Here is a 13,264-nt window from a genome sequence, read left to right as displayed (position 1 = left end):
GGACTGCTATGAGTTCTAGTAGGCCCAAAATAGTTTCTTGTAGGCTGACACTTATGTGATAGACTCCTGAAAAATAGAATATTGCTTACTTTCATGTCCATCTATACTTAAAACTTAGGCAGATTTCAAACAAAAAAAGAAACACTAGAAATTTAAAAATAGTAAGCATTCTAGACTTTAATGCTTTAGTTAGAAACTTTTTGGCACACATACAAAGAAAGGACAATTTACAAATATGAAAGAAAAACTTCCTGGCACTTGTGATCTTCAAAATTTTCTAAAGATAACTGTTAACTGCTACAAGCTGAAGTCTTCTATCCATGACTGCATTCCACCACATGACATTCCTTGAAACAATTTAAAGGAAATGCATGTTATTCCCAATTTCCTGCTCCAAACAAGGGAGCAAAAGACACTTTTTAGCTTACCTCAAGTGACCTGGCTTTGCCTACATCTGCACTCTCCCCTTCTTACTCACTCCCTCATTCTTGCTTCAGTCACATAAGATTTTCTGCTCCTTGAACATAATGTGCTTCTGATTCTGAGCCTTTCTTTATAGAGTGCTTTTCCCAGTTCTTCAAGAAAGTTCTGAATCTATGCCTCAGATCAAAGGACCTGGCTACCTCCCTAAAAGAGCAGCTTCTCCTTACCCAAATCATTCTGTATCACAGCACTGTTTACTGTCTTCAAAGTACTATCCACAATATGAAATTATCTATTTTACTTGGTTTGGATTTTTGGTGGGATAGGGTTTGAAACTTAGGGCTTTTCATTTACAAAGCAGGCACTTGCAAAGAAGGTGCTCTATTGTTTGAGCTACACCTCTAGTCCATTTTGCTCTGGTTATTTTGAGATGGAGTCTTGCAAATGATCCTCCTGATCTGAGCCTCCCAAATAGCTAGGATTACAGGCATGAGCCACTGGCACCTAGCTATTTTACTTGTTTACTATATATCCCTATGTATGTATAAACTAACTTAACCATTAAATCGACCTTATGAGGTATGCACAACGATTATACCCATACTACTGATGAGAATATTCATTAAAGTATTTCCAGTGCCTATGACGCAGGACGTATTCAGTCAGTATTTTTTGTATAAATGAGTACATGAATTTTAGAGATGTTCTATTATGTGCTAAAGGTATTTGCATTTTAGGTTCCACAGAACTTTCTTTAAAAACAAAAAAAGGTCTTGTTATGATGTCCAGGCTGGCTCTGAACTCTTAGTCACATGGGTGTCTCCTTCGGCCTCTGAGGAGCTAGGACTACAGGTGTATGCCTCTAGGCCTGGATAATAACTTTCTATAAAAGCTACTGGTTTCCCAGAAACAAACAAACAAACAAACAAAACCCTGCCTCGTAGTGACAAACTGAAATCTAAAGCTTGTTGTTCTTAGGAATGACAAGAGGGACTAGGTAAGGAAGTATAGACTTAGTAAAAGTTATTCTACTGAAATGTGAGCTATTAGTGTTATCATTCTTTGAGTGTTCATTTGGAAGGAACCCTAAAGCTTACTCTAAGAAAAGAGTAAGACTCAGCACATTAAGATCACATAGTTCGTTAGTAACTAACTGACCTCAAGTCTTATTTCTTTTCAGGATGGAAAACCAAACCAAAAATGATATAACACTATAGAAGATAATACTGAAATTATGAGGAGTTAATCACTTTTATACAGCAGTCATTATAGGAAGAGATTCTAAGTAAATAGCTCCCTGGTAGTCATATATGTTCAACATAAAATCTCAATACTAATTTAGCATACAAGAGCCATTTGCTGTTTCTTATTTGGATATTCCAAAGTTAATAACCCTTTAAATGAGCACTGATAAGAGTCTAGCTTTTTACAAGGCAGATGAAGGACATTTGAAGAACATGATTCCTCTGTGGTAATTAACTATAAAACCCAAAATTTTTATAGCCTGAGAACAACATGTGCTGAAGAAACTCAGCATATCCCAGGAGGTAATGGGGCTGGGGAGAGTTATCTGAAAACTATAATATATTCTTAAAGGTAGAAGAATAAATAAGTACTGTTATTGAGATAAAGCAGTAACTTATCTGCAAAAAAGATGATTTCTTATTACGAAAACTGGCAAAGAACTGGACTGACTGAAAGGATAAGCCTGTCAACATACTCGCCAACAGATAAAGAGAAAACACTGCCTTTATAAATGTACCGGGTGTTTGTGGTTAAGAACATGGAAGTAGAGTGGGACACTACTAGCATTTAATAGGTTGTGTCAGTTATGTTAATCATGTATAATGAACAGTCAAGAAGTGTGACCCTCAAAATGTCAACAGTACACAATTCTAGGTGAATTATTAAATCCATTCTAAAACTTCATGCATTAATCCATTCACTTTTAGTAAAAGTTGTGAGGAACCTGAGAACAAAACTTCTCAAAACTACCAGTTTTGGGTTCAGTACTAGTGGCTGCATTATAGACAAAGATGTAGGCTTTTACTGTATAAAGGAACAATGCTTTAAAGAACTTATATCAATTACTGAAATCCAAAAATAAAGGTTCAGTTTTAATAGTCTACTCTCTCTCTGCTTGTTTTTTGGCAGTACTGGGGCTTAAACTGAAGGCCTTTCACTTGCTAGGCAGGCACTCTACCACTTGAGCCATGCTCTCAGCCCTTTTGGCTTTCATTATTATTCTAACAGGGTGTCATGTTTATGCCCCACCAGCCTGGATAGATCTTCCTATTTATGCTTCTTGCCTTGTCATGGTGCCCAGCTTTTTATTGGTTAAGATGAAGTCTCTTGAACTTTTTGCTTGGGCTGGCCTCCCTCCAATCTCCACCTTCCAAGTAGCTAGGGTTACAGGCCACCACCATGCCCAACTTAACCTACTCTATCTTTAATATAAAGTAATTATCAATATTGATGGTTGCTAGATAAAAGAAAACAGAACAACAAAAAACCTTTCAGACATTACCCACAAATCAAACAAATTCTTGGTTTCCAGACTTTAAATGTAATACAAATAACTAAAGCTCTATTTCATTCAAAATACACAATCTGACAATGCCAAATTACTGCCTTAAAATGATGCTTTTATTCTTAACCAATAGGAACAGAAAGCTAGCACATAACAGTAAAAAGGAATGATTATTTCCAAAGGAGAGATGCACCAAACAAAGGCAGCTGGAGTCAAGTAAAAGCTTCAGTGACACAAAGTAAATTTCCAGTATTATGACCTGCATCTACAGGGACTGTATTTTTCTTTCGCAGGAGTAGATTATACTTCCTCTCTGGCTTCAGAGAAGTTTTTTTTGTTGTTTTCTTTCTCTCTCTCTCTTTTTGGCAGTACTAGAGTTTAAACTCGGGGCTTTGTGCTTGCTTGGCAGGCATTCTACTGGCTTGAGCCACACCTGAGCCCTTGTTGCTGTTTTCTTTTTGGTCCTGCAGATTGAACCCAGTCTTACACATGCTGGGTAAGTGCTCTACCACCGAGCCTCAACCCCAGCCTCACTGACTTCAGAAGAAATGTTTTTTGGTTAAACAATGAAAACTGCTATCATTTGCCCAATAAACATTGGTAAATTGAGTTCAAACCCCATTACCACCAAAGAGGAATATAAAAAGATATACTTCCTGCCATCAAAGAGCTTATATCAAATGATAAGACCACTGCTGTGATAAATACCGGGATTACCCAATCTAGCTAGGTTTCTAAATAGATGGAAAGTCTGAGGGAAACAAAATTAGTGACCACTCAGCAAAAGGGAGAACATACTGGTGGAATGTGTCACATTTGGAATTTCAATATCCTTTGACTTAGTAAACCCACATCTAAGAATTTATTTTACATAATTAATGTTTGTATATGGATGCAAAAAAGATGTCTGCATGTGAATATTGAATAAAGTACTGTTTGAAAATATTAAAAAAACTGAAAATTACCAATATTCAAAAAAATTACCAAAGAATTCTACATAGATTTTTTTCAAAACATAAGTAAACCTACATGGACTAATGAAAAATTTCAAAACATTAAATAAAAAAAAGTTAAAGGAAGCTATGAGTATTAAAATCCCATTCATGCAAAAAAAAAAAAGTCTGTAAGTGGATGCATATATGGAAAATATGCATAAATATTCAAATCCACAATAAAAGTCTGTAAAGATATACATATTGTAGTAATGGTAGTCGGTAGTTACCTCTGGCAAGTGAAATAAGAGAAAAACAGGCAGGGTTGTGTATACTTATACACAACTGTTATCTTGCACTGCAAATTGTGTAATTTTTTTTTTTTTTTGGAGGTACTGGGGTTTGAACTCAGGGCCTCACACTTGCTAAGCAGGCACTCTACCACTTGAGCTACTCCTCCAGCCCTATAATTTCTTTTTTTTTTAAAGACAGGGTCTTGCCAGGCACAGGTGGCTCAGCTACTCAGGAGGGAGAGATTAGGAGGATCATGGTTTGAAGGCAGCCCAGGCAAACAGTTCAGGAGACCCTATCTTGAAAAAAGATCATCACAAAAATAGGACTGGTGGAGTGGCTCAAGGTGTACACTCTGAGTTTAAACCCCAGTACCGCAAAAAAAAAAAAAAAAAAAAAAAAAAAAAAAGACAGGGTCTTGCTATGTGTATATAGCCCAGACTGGCCTAGAACTCACATTCTTCTTGTTGTCTCAACCTTTGAGTGCTGAGATTATGGGTGTGCAACACCAGGCCTGGCTCTACTTGCATAATTAAAAAAAAAAATCAATAAATATGGGAAAACTTAACTCCCAAGCTTTTAGCATAGGCAATTATGAAGATATCACCTCCTTTCACTATGTTAAAGAATATAGCAGGTAAATTAAGTGTCAAATTATGCATTCAGGTTTTGATTTGATTAAATTTTAGAGAAATCTTGATACCTATCTTACACATAGTAAGATATAAGAGACGAGACTGAAGCAAAGAAAATTGGGCTAAAAACAGATTCAATAGTCATCAGCCTATGAGTGGCAACTGAAGTCATGGAAATACATTAAAGAGAATGTGATGTGGGAAAAAAGTGTGAAAGCCCTTTGCCAAAGAGCCACCTCAGCAAACTGGTTCAGGTAAGTAGTGAGCTGAAGCCGAAGAGTGAAAACAGAGAGCAAAAAAATCAGTTCTTGCAAGAAGCCTGAGGAAAGCAAAGAAAATTAGGTGGTAGTTAAAGAGAGCTTTGAGGAGAGCCAGGGAAGTTTTTCTTTCAAAAGATAAAAAAACAAGTACATTCACACAAGTTGAGAAGAATAACTAAAAGGTGAGGTTACACAGGAAAAGGCAAGGGTATGTGAACCAGAACATGTATTAGAGATGAGGCTCAGCTAGAAAGGATTTTTTCATAGAAACAAAAGGAAAAAGACAAGTGTGGGATAAAGAGAGTTAACACTTTTCTTCCATCTTTATACTAAAATAGATGAGAGAATCACCTGTTCACAATCAGACAGGATGGAGAAGTGCATTGAGTATGGCTTGGCAGGAGAATGAAGGAGCAGAGCTGAAATGGGAGATACAAATTTGAATGATTACATTCTTCTAAAAGCTCTGCAGCCATGATGTAGCTGCAAAGGATGGGTTGTCAGTGCTATTTCAGATGGTAAAATGAAAAAGTCTGGGAGAGTGAGGCAACAGAAGGATGCTGAAGATTTCCAAGTATTTTTCCTAGCATCATCAATTCTAAAGACAATCTTTTACTTCTATCTCAAGTATTTACTTACAAGGGGATAGAAAAAAAAAACAAACTGAAACTAGGTCTTCTTAAAAATAGTTCCTTTGCTCTGAGTATAACTGCTCTGTGATGAGATTATTTTAAGTAAATTTTATTTTTGGTCATTGGATTAGTTTGTAAGTAGAACCGTACTAAATCTGGATGTAATGCTAGTTTTATACTTAATTTAGGGCAAAAGAAGTTTACGTAATTTTTTATATCCAAATCAGTTATTAAACTAAGGACTGTGGAAGTAGCTCTGATGTAGTGTGTGAGCTTAGCATGTATAAAAGGTTGGATCGCTAGCACCACACAGAAAAATTAAATTAAAGAAGTATCTATGTAAGTATAAGGAGAGAATTAGAACAGACTACAGACAAAATGGGTACAGGTGGCTCATCCCTCTAATCCTAGTTACTTAGGAGGCTGAGATTGGGAGGATCATGGTTTGAGGCTAGCCTGGGCAAATCATTTGAGAGACCCCATTCCCAAAATAACCAGAGCAAAATGGACTGGAGTTGTGGCTCAAGCTGTAGAGTACCTGCTTTCTGAATTCAAACTCCAGTTCCACCCAAATACTTTGTTAGCACTTTTAGAATATTACTTTTGAAATGTAAAACAAATAAGCAAAAACTGTAAGTATAAAAGCAGCCACCAATTTGTGGAGAATTTCAAAGGACCAAATCATTGTTGGATACTGAGGTTAACCTAAGTATATTTCACAGATATTTTTAATTTTTGGGGGGTTGCTGGGGATCAAATTCAGGACGCTGTGGTCATTAAGCAGGTCTTCTACCATTCAGTTATATCCTGAGCATCACTGCTACTTTTTTTTTGAGACAGGGTCTCACTATGTAGTTCATGCCATCTTCAAACTCCTGATTCTCCTACTTTAGCCTCTCAAGTGCTGAGATTACAGGTGTGAACCAATACCCCCAGCTCATTGCCTTTAACATAACCCAAATGGAAAGAGCTTTATTATTTCCTCACATACACACACACACACAGAAAATTATAAAATATTAACCAATGAGGAAAAAAAAATCAAAAAGAGATTACCTTGTCTTTTGATTGTCCTTGTCGAGCAATTGCATCATATTTAATTTTTCCTTCAGGATCTACCTGAATGGCCAGTGCATTTGACATTTTTTTCTTTCGTCCCATATCCAGTGGATATTGGGCCACATGGATCTCTGGAAAAGCACCTCCATCTCCAAAATCCTGCACATTAAAAGTAAAATGAATATTTAATAGCAACTAGAGATTCAAGATATATTTGTTCAACAAATCATTACTAAGTCCTTAGTATGCTAGATGCTATTGAACAAAACAAAGGTCCCTGATCTTGTGGACTTTACATTCTAGTGGGTAAAGATACACTCTTTCATTCATAGCTAGTGCCATAAAGGTAATACTGGTGCTGGGAAGAAATAGTACTTTCAATAGGGTGGTTGGGACAGCCTTTGTGAAAAAGTAGCATGTGATCTCAAGCCTCAGTGATGAGAAAGCAATCATGAGAAGATATGAGGTAAGTATTTTCTAGGAAGAGCAAACAGCAAGTGTGAAGGTCTTGGCTGCAAGAATAAACTTATTAATCCAGTGGGGTTAATCACTTATTGAGAACACAGGAGATGACACATAGGTTGTGTGTAGATTAACACCAAATTATGCAGGGCCTTCTAGGCCATAGCAGAGAATCTGAATTTTTATGTATGTGGCAGGAAGAAACAAAATGTTTAGGACAAAGCAGACTTTTAGTACACACACGCACGCACACACACACACACACACACACACACACACACACGAGCTACATTTCGGGGTAGAGATGCAAAGAAAAGTTTAGATTTTATTAATGTGATGATCATTTATTCACTACTATCTGAAAAGCAAATAAATAAATAGAAAGGACCTAGAAATGAATTACCTCATTTGTTTGTTCTTTCTTTGATGCTGGGGATGGAACCCATGGCCACGTGCATGCTAGGATACTAGCCAAGTACTAACCTATATTCCCAATCTGAAATTGGGAATTTCACATATACTTTAAGACACTGATTTCCCAAGGCCTCACAAGATCTGGGACTTTAACCCAGATCTCGAGTCCAAAAGCTTTGTTTTTCCTACACTCTGAAATACCTCTCTAGTTCAAAACAAACAAAATATGCGCCAAGTCAGTAGAAGCTGAGCATCCCTAATGTGAAAATTCAAAATCTAAAACTTTTTGAGCACCAACATGATGCCCAAAAAATTTTACATTTTTGCATTTCTCATTTTTGGATTAGGGATGCTCAATTGGTAAGGTTTTTGCAAATATTCCAAAATCCAAAGAACTCCAAACTCTGAAATATTTCTGGTCCTAATCATTTCAGATAAGGGATACTCAACCTGTACTAAGAATGACAGGAAAAATATTAAAATCAGGGGGGAGTTGATGGAAAAAATTATTTAAAAAAATCTACTTTTACAAGACTTCTTTACACAATATTTCATTAGATCTAGAGTTCCTAGTTACAACATGCTTATATACTAAGGAAAAATTTGAAAATTTTAAAGACCAACAGAATAAAACAGAAAGATATATTCTTATTAATTAAGCAGAAAGTTAAAGCATTCCTAAGAAAAGTGCTTCCTGTATCCAGAACATCAATTTGACACATGCTCAGATTTGCTAAAGTTCTTCAAGTAAAATAAGCACTTCAGAACTGTAGCTATAGCATTATGTGGTCATTAAGCTTGCCAGAAAATCACAGCTTTTACTCTGGAAACTAGAACAAAATGCCTTCTTCCACAGAACATTTACTCCCCTCAAAGCATCCATGGAATTTCCAGATTAGCTGGCCACTTTAGTTTGATTTTCAAATAAACTGTTCTGTTCTACCAGGATATATGAAACCTTTGATAATGAAGATTTTAAAAAGCTAACAGCCACTGAATGTCAACAAGCTGAAATGCAAGCATGAGACTTCATTGTATGTAAAATGAAGCCACTACTTCCATTCTATAATCTATTGAGGCCAAAAAAAAAAAAAGGTATCTATAACCTCTCAAAAGACACTAAAGTCCTCAATTATATTATATAATGCCAATGACTACCTTTTTGCTACTGATAGAGGGCATTCCAACCTCCTTGATCTTTTATCTCATTGTTTCTCACAACTTACACTACCAGAGAGAACATAAGCAATAAAAATCCCTTAATAATGATAGTAAGACTGGCCTTTACACACTAGAATTTAGAGTATGGAGGACAGATGAGAAAAAAAATAGATAATATGTTAGCACAGATATAATGTAGTTGAGTGTTCATTTTCTAGGTTCTGCAAAGTCTGGTAGACAAGGGGAATGACAAACATGGGAGAAACAATCAGGTGCCATAGCCACTCAGGAGGCAGGCAGGGACCAGGAGGATCGAGGTTTGAAGCCAGCCCAGGCAAATGGTTCGAGAAATCCATTACACACACAAAAAAAGGGTTGGTAGAGTGGCTCAAGGTGTAGGCCTAGAGTTCAAGCCCCAGTAGTGCAAAAACAAACAAAAAAACCAAAAACATGGGAGAAACAGAATATAGGTGGTTTCTCATAGGATTCTAAGCAACAAGTTTCAATTCAAAGAACATTATAATTACCACTTGGAGGTAGATGACAAAAAAGCAAGAGCCTTTTCATTTGTGAAGTAAAAGTCATAATCACATAAGGATAGAATATAAGAAATACAAGAAAGTGATACAACAAAAATGAATCATGTAGACTCTTCAGATTTTCACTAGGACACAAACATTCCTTGGGGCATGAAGGAAAATTTGTAGGATTCAGAATGAATATTGGGAAAAGGAGAAGAAAAAGGCTTCATGAAAGTAGAGGAGGTGGAGGTTCTGTGCAAGCCAAATAAATAGTCTCAAATGTTTGCTTTCTCCCTACATAAGATGGCCAAACATGGGAAGTTTCCTTGGAATCAGGGAAAGACACATGCACTAAACTGATGTACAGGATCCTGGGTAATGAGAAGAAAAGGTGCTAGCAAGCGTCATTTCAGATTGCTCCTTCTCTCCTATTTCCTTCAATCATCCATCAAATTTTGTCTCTCACATTTCCTAAAAATTTAACTAATCTGTTTATCATGTACAATTAATATTCTCAAATTACAGATATAAAAACCACTTTGATCATTCCTTTTTTCTCTTACTTTCCCATTGTTGTTTATGTACTATAATTCCTAGATTTATAAAGAGTATGTTTGTTCCTTTTGTACACATTTAATAATTTGGTGTAAAAGCCAAAATGGTTCAGTTCTCTAGCAATCACAGATAAATCTTCCAAGGAAAGTGTATGTCTTCAAAGCTCAGCAGCTCTAAGTTTTTTGCTAAACTGGGGTTTGAACTCAGGGCCTACACCTTGAGTCACTCCACCAGCACTTTTTTGTGATGGGTTTTTTCCGAGATAGAGTCTTGCAAACTATTCGCCTCATCTCTGCTTCCCGAGTTGCTAGGACTACAGCCACTGGTGCCCGGCTAAATGGAATTATTGTCTTAGTTTCATTTTGGGGTTGTTAATTGCCCATGTATATGATTTTTTTTCTTTTTTTGGACAGCACTGGGGTTTGAAATCAGGGCCTCACACTTGATAGACATGCTCACAACCAAAATTTTTATCACGCTAACATTAATAATCAGGGGACTCTAGGGTTTAAATTTATTTTACAAGTGGATTATAATAAATTTCAGTACAATTTAATAAATTCAAACAGAATATCTATATTTACCTCTAACAAGCGAGGTATCCAGCCTTTCCGGTACCCGTATGGGGGAGGTTCTCTTCTAGAGGATACCAGTGAGGTCTGCCGTGATCTTTGAGATCTTGCCTTTTCTTCAGCTTCAAGTTGGTCCTGAGATAGCTGAGTAGGTGCAGGTAAAAAGCTATAGAAAATAAAAGTCAGAATTAAGAAACAAAAACAAAAAGACCTTACATTTGGTTATTGCAATTTGACTATCAGATGATTTTCCTCTGAGCAACCAAAAACAGATTTGTCATTGATTTTTAATAACTCTTGAATTACCATCTTTGCATCACTATAGCATTCCTGCCTTTACATAAACAAGCTATCTCAAGATCATTACATTTGCTATTCCTTTTGTTATAAAATGTTCTATTTACTTACTAAGAATAATTTTTCCTATAGAAGGCTCTTCCCCAGATCGCTTAGCAGTTTGCACCATAGCACTCGTCTGCCCAATTATCATTCCCTAGAGTTTTCTGACTACCTTGCACCCCAAACTTTTGAGGCACTCTCTAACTCATAATCTTATCCTTAGCACTTATCACCATTATTGATTTTACTTGTATACAGTCTGTCTGTCCTACTGGAATGTAAGCTCATGAAGCTAGGGAGAGTAAAGATACAGGAAAAAGTTTCTCCTGCCATCTCACTGAACAATCAACACATACATAACAAACACCAATGTATGGGGCATTCTCCAGCACCCACCAGTTAGGTGTGTTCCAATTCAACTCAGTTCTGACCCTATCTAACTGAAGACAGTGTCAGTTCCCACGGGCTAAGGGCTCAGTCCCTCAAGAATGTCTCTACTCCAGATGCCAACTGTAAGTCTGGACCACCGTACTTCTGACCCAATGGCTAAAAACTGGGGTCCCCTGCATTCTCTTTTTGGGTTGGATTCATTTGCTAGGCCAACTCACAAAAGAAAAGAAAAAAAATCAACTAACCAAACATCAAAACCCATTTGTTTACATTTACTGGTTTTTATGGAGGATATTACAAATGATACAAATAAAAACTCCATAGTCCTCAAGACTGGCCATTTAAAATTGCATTATGCCATTATAATGCTAACAGTACCCACCATATCTCTGGCATTGTTCTGGTGTATCCATTTCAAATTCCACCTCTTCCTTCATTACCCTACTAATCTGTATCACAGTGCCCAGTACCTGGAAGACACTCAACATTTACTAAAGAAAATTCTTCAGTCTATACAGCTCATTTAAATACTTTCGGCACCAATTCTAGTAATAAAACACTCATTCTGTCCTGTTCTTTGTTATATCTGTACATCCACTGTCCCACTTTCCCTGAGGCCAAAAACAGATTTCCTTCTGTATACACAGTCCTTTGGGCAGAGGAAGGCAGTGAACAGTCATTTCCTGTAGACTAAAACATTTTTAGGATTCATACAGTTACCAACCACAAAAATACGCGAGGACAATGAAGTGTGGTAAGGAGGCTCCAGTTGATATCCTACGATAATTTCTTTCTTTTACACCTTCTTTAATACCAGACTTTCCTGTTGAGTTCTCATGGAAAGTTTTTCTACTTAGATGGAGAAGTTAGGTTGCGGGTTAGGAGTTACGTAACTTCTCGGACTCACTCACTTAGCATCTTTTTCTTAAAGGCGAGGAACGCTTTACATACCGTAACCAAGGCAACCGGGAACACAAAAATCCGAGGTGGTTCTATCTACCGAAGAAATTCTAAGCGCCAAAGTAAACTGCTGAACAGCAGTGTGTGTTAGTAAACAGCTGCCACTACTGCGGCCAACTTAATTCCTTGTTCAGTTCCAGGATCTTTATTTTTTTTTTTTTTATTTTCGAGAAACAGAATGGCAGGAGAAAGGAAAGACTACCGTGGACAGCCCGCCAGAAAGCCGCGCAGTCGCCTCCCGCGCGCTCGGTTCAGCGCGGCCAAATAAGCCCGATCGCGTGCCCTGAGCCGCGGGCCTGCGGGAGCAACTCTCCAACCAAGCTTTAAGCCAAAGACACGTGAGACTCGTCCGCGCGGGACCACGCCGCGGCTCTCGGCGCCGGCAAGGGGGCGAACTCAACCAGGGAAGCTCTTCAGGAAAGACCCCGGCTTCGGAGCGGCCTAGTCGCCGCGGCGGCCGGCCAGAGAGTTTAGCCATAGTCGCGGCCCACGATGCTCTGGGCCCTAGCCCAGATCGCTGTCCGCAGAGTGCCGTCAGAGAAAAGAAAAAGATGGGTACCTACAGACCGTTCCGTATAGAGGACCCGAATCAACAACCCACCTGGTGAGCGCCATCTTCTTCCGCTTCTTCTAGCGCGAGCGACAGCGCCACGGGGCGGGTCTTTCACGGCGACCAGGAGCGGAAAGGACAGGGCACGCAGTGCGCAGGCGGCTTTGGCCGAAAGGCCTTCTGGGATTTGTAGTTCTTTGAACAGGCTACACTTCCGTTTCGTTCTGTTCTGACCAAACCAAGCAGTTATCTCGAGACAATCCTTTAAAGTCAACGGATTACGCATACTCTATGACTTGACAGAGCGTTCCCTAGGCAAAATACCGAAGTCGGAGGGAGATGCCTTTTAAGCCGCTTTATTTTACTCTTCACTCGGTCCCAAATACAAAAGCCCTGGGGGACAGCAACGTTAAGTGAAAGGGTGACAAGGTTTCTTAAATGATAGGAAATCATAAGATAGGTGAGTTTTATGTACGCATATGTACAATTATATATAAACCACATGTAATTGTATGTTATATATAATTGTGTGAGACTTAAGTGAGATTATGTACTCAACTCCAAAGTGCTATATAAAT

At 38.0% G+C, this 13,264-nt stretch overlaps 1 protein-coding gene across 1 annotated transcript in view; it reads right to left on the bottom strand.

Annotated features, from left to right (window-relative positions):
* Snw1 (SNW domain containing 1) overlaps nucleotides 1-12,855 on the bottom strand; it is a 28,691-nt gene extending 15,836 nt beyond the window's left edge. Inside the window, exons 1-3 of the mRNA XM_020162197.2 lie at nucleotides 12,738-12,855; nucleotides 10,460-10,613; nucleotides 6,760-6,921 (exon numbers count right to left, since the gene is read on the bottom strand). Coding sequence (XP_020017786.2) covers nucleotides 6,760-6,921; nucleotides 10,460-10,613; nucleotides 12,738-12,751 — 330 coding nt within the window. The 5' untranslated portion in view covers nucleotides 12,752-12,855. The remainder of the gene's footprint in view (nucleotides 1-6,759; nucleotides 6,922-10,459; nucleotides 10,614-12,737) is intronic.
* Between the last annotated feature and the right edge of the window lie 409 nt (nucleotides 12,856-13,264).

This window comes from Castor canadensis, chromosome 3, assembly GCF_047511655.1.
Source record: "Castor canadensis chromosome 3, mCasCan1.hap1v2, whole genome shotgun sequence".
Taxonomy (NCBI): Eukaryota; Metazoa; Chordata; class Mammalia; order Rodentia; family Castoridae; genus Castor; species Castor canadensis.
Note: the sequence above shows the minus strand (reverse complement) of the source record. Positions and strands in the feature narration are given on the sequence as shown.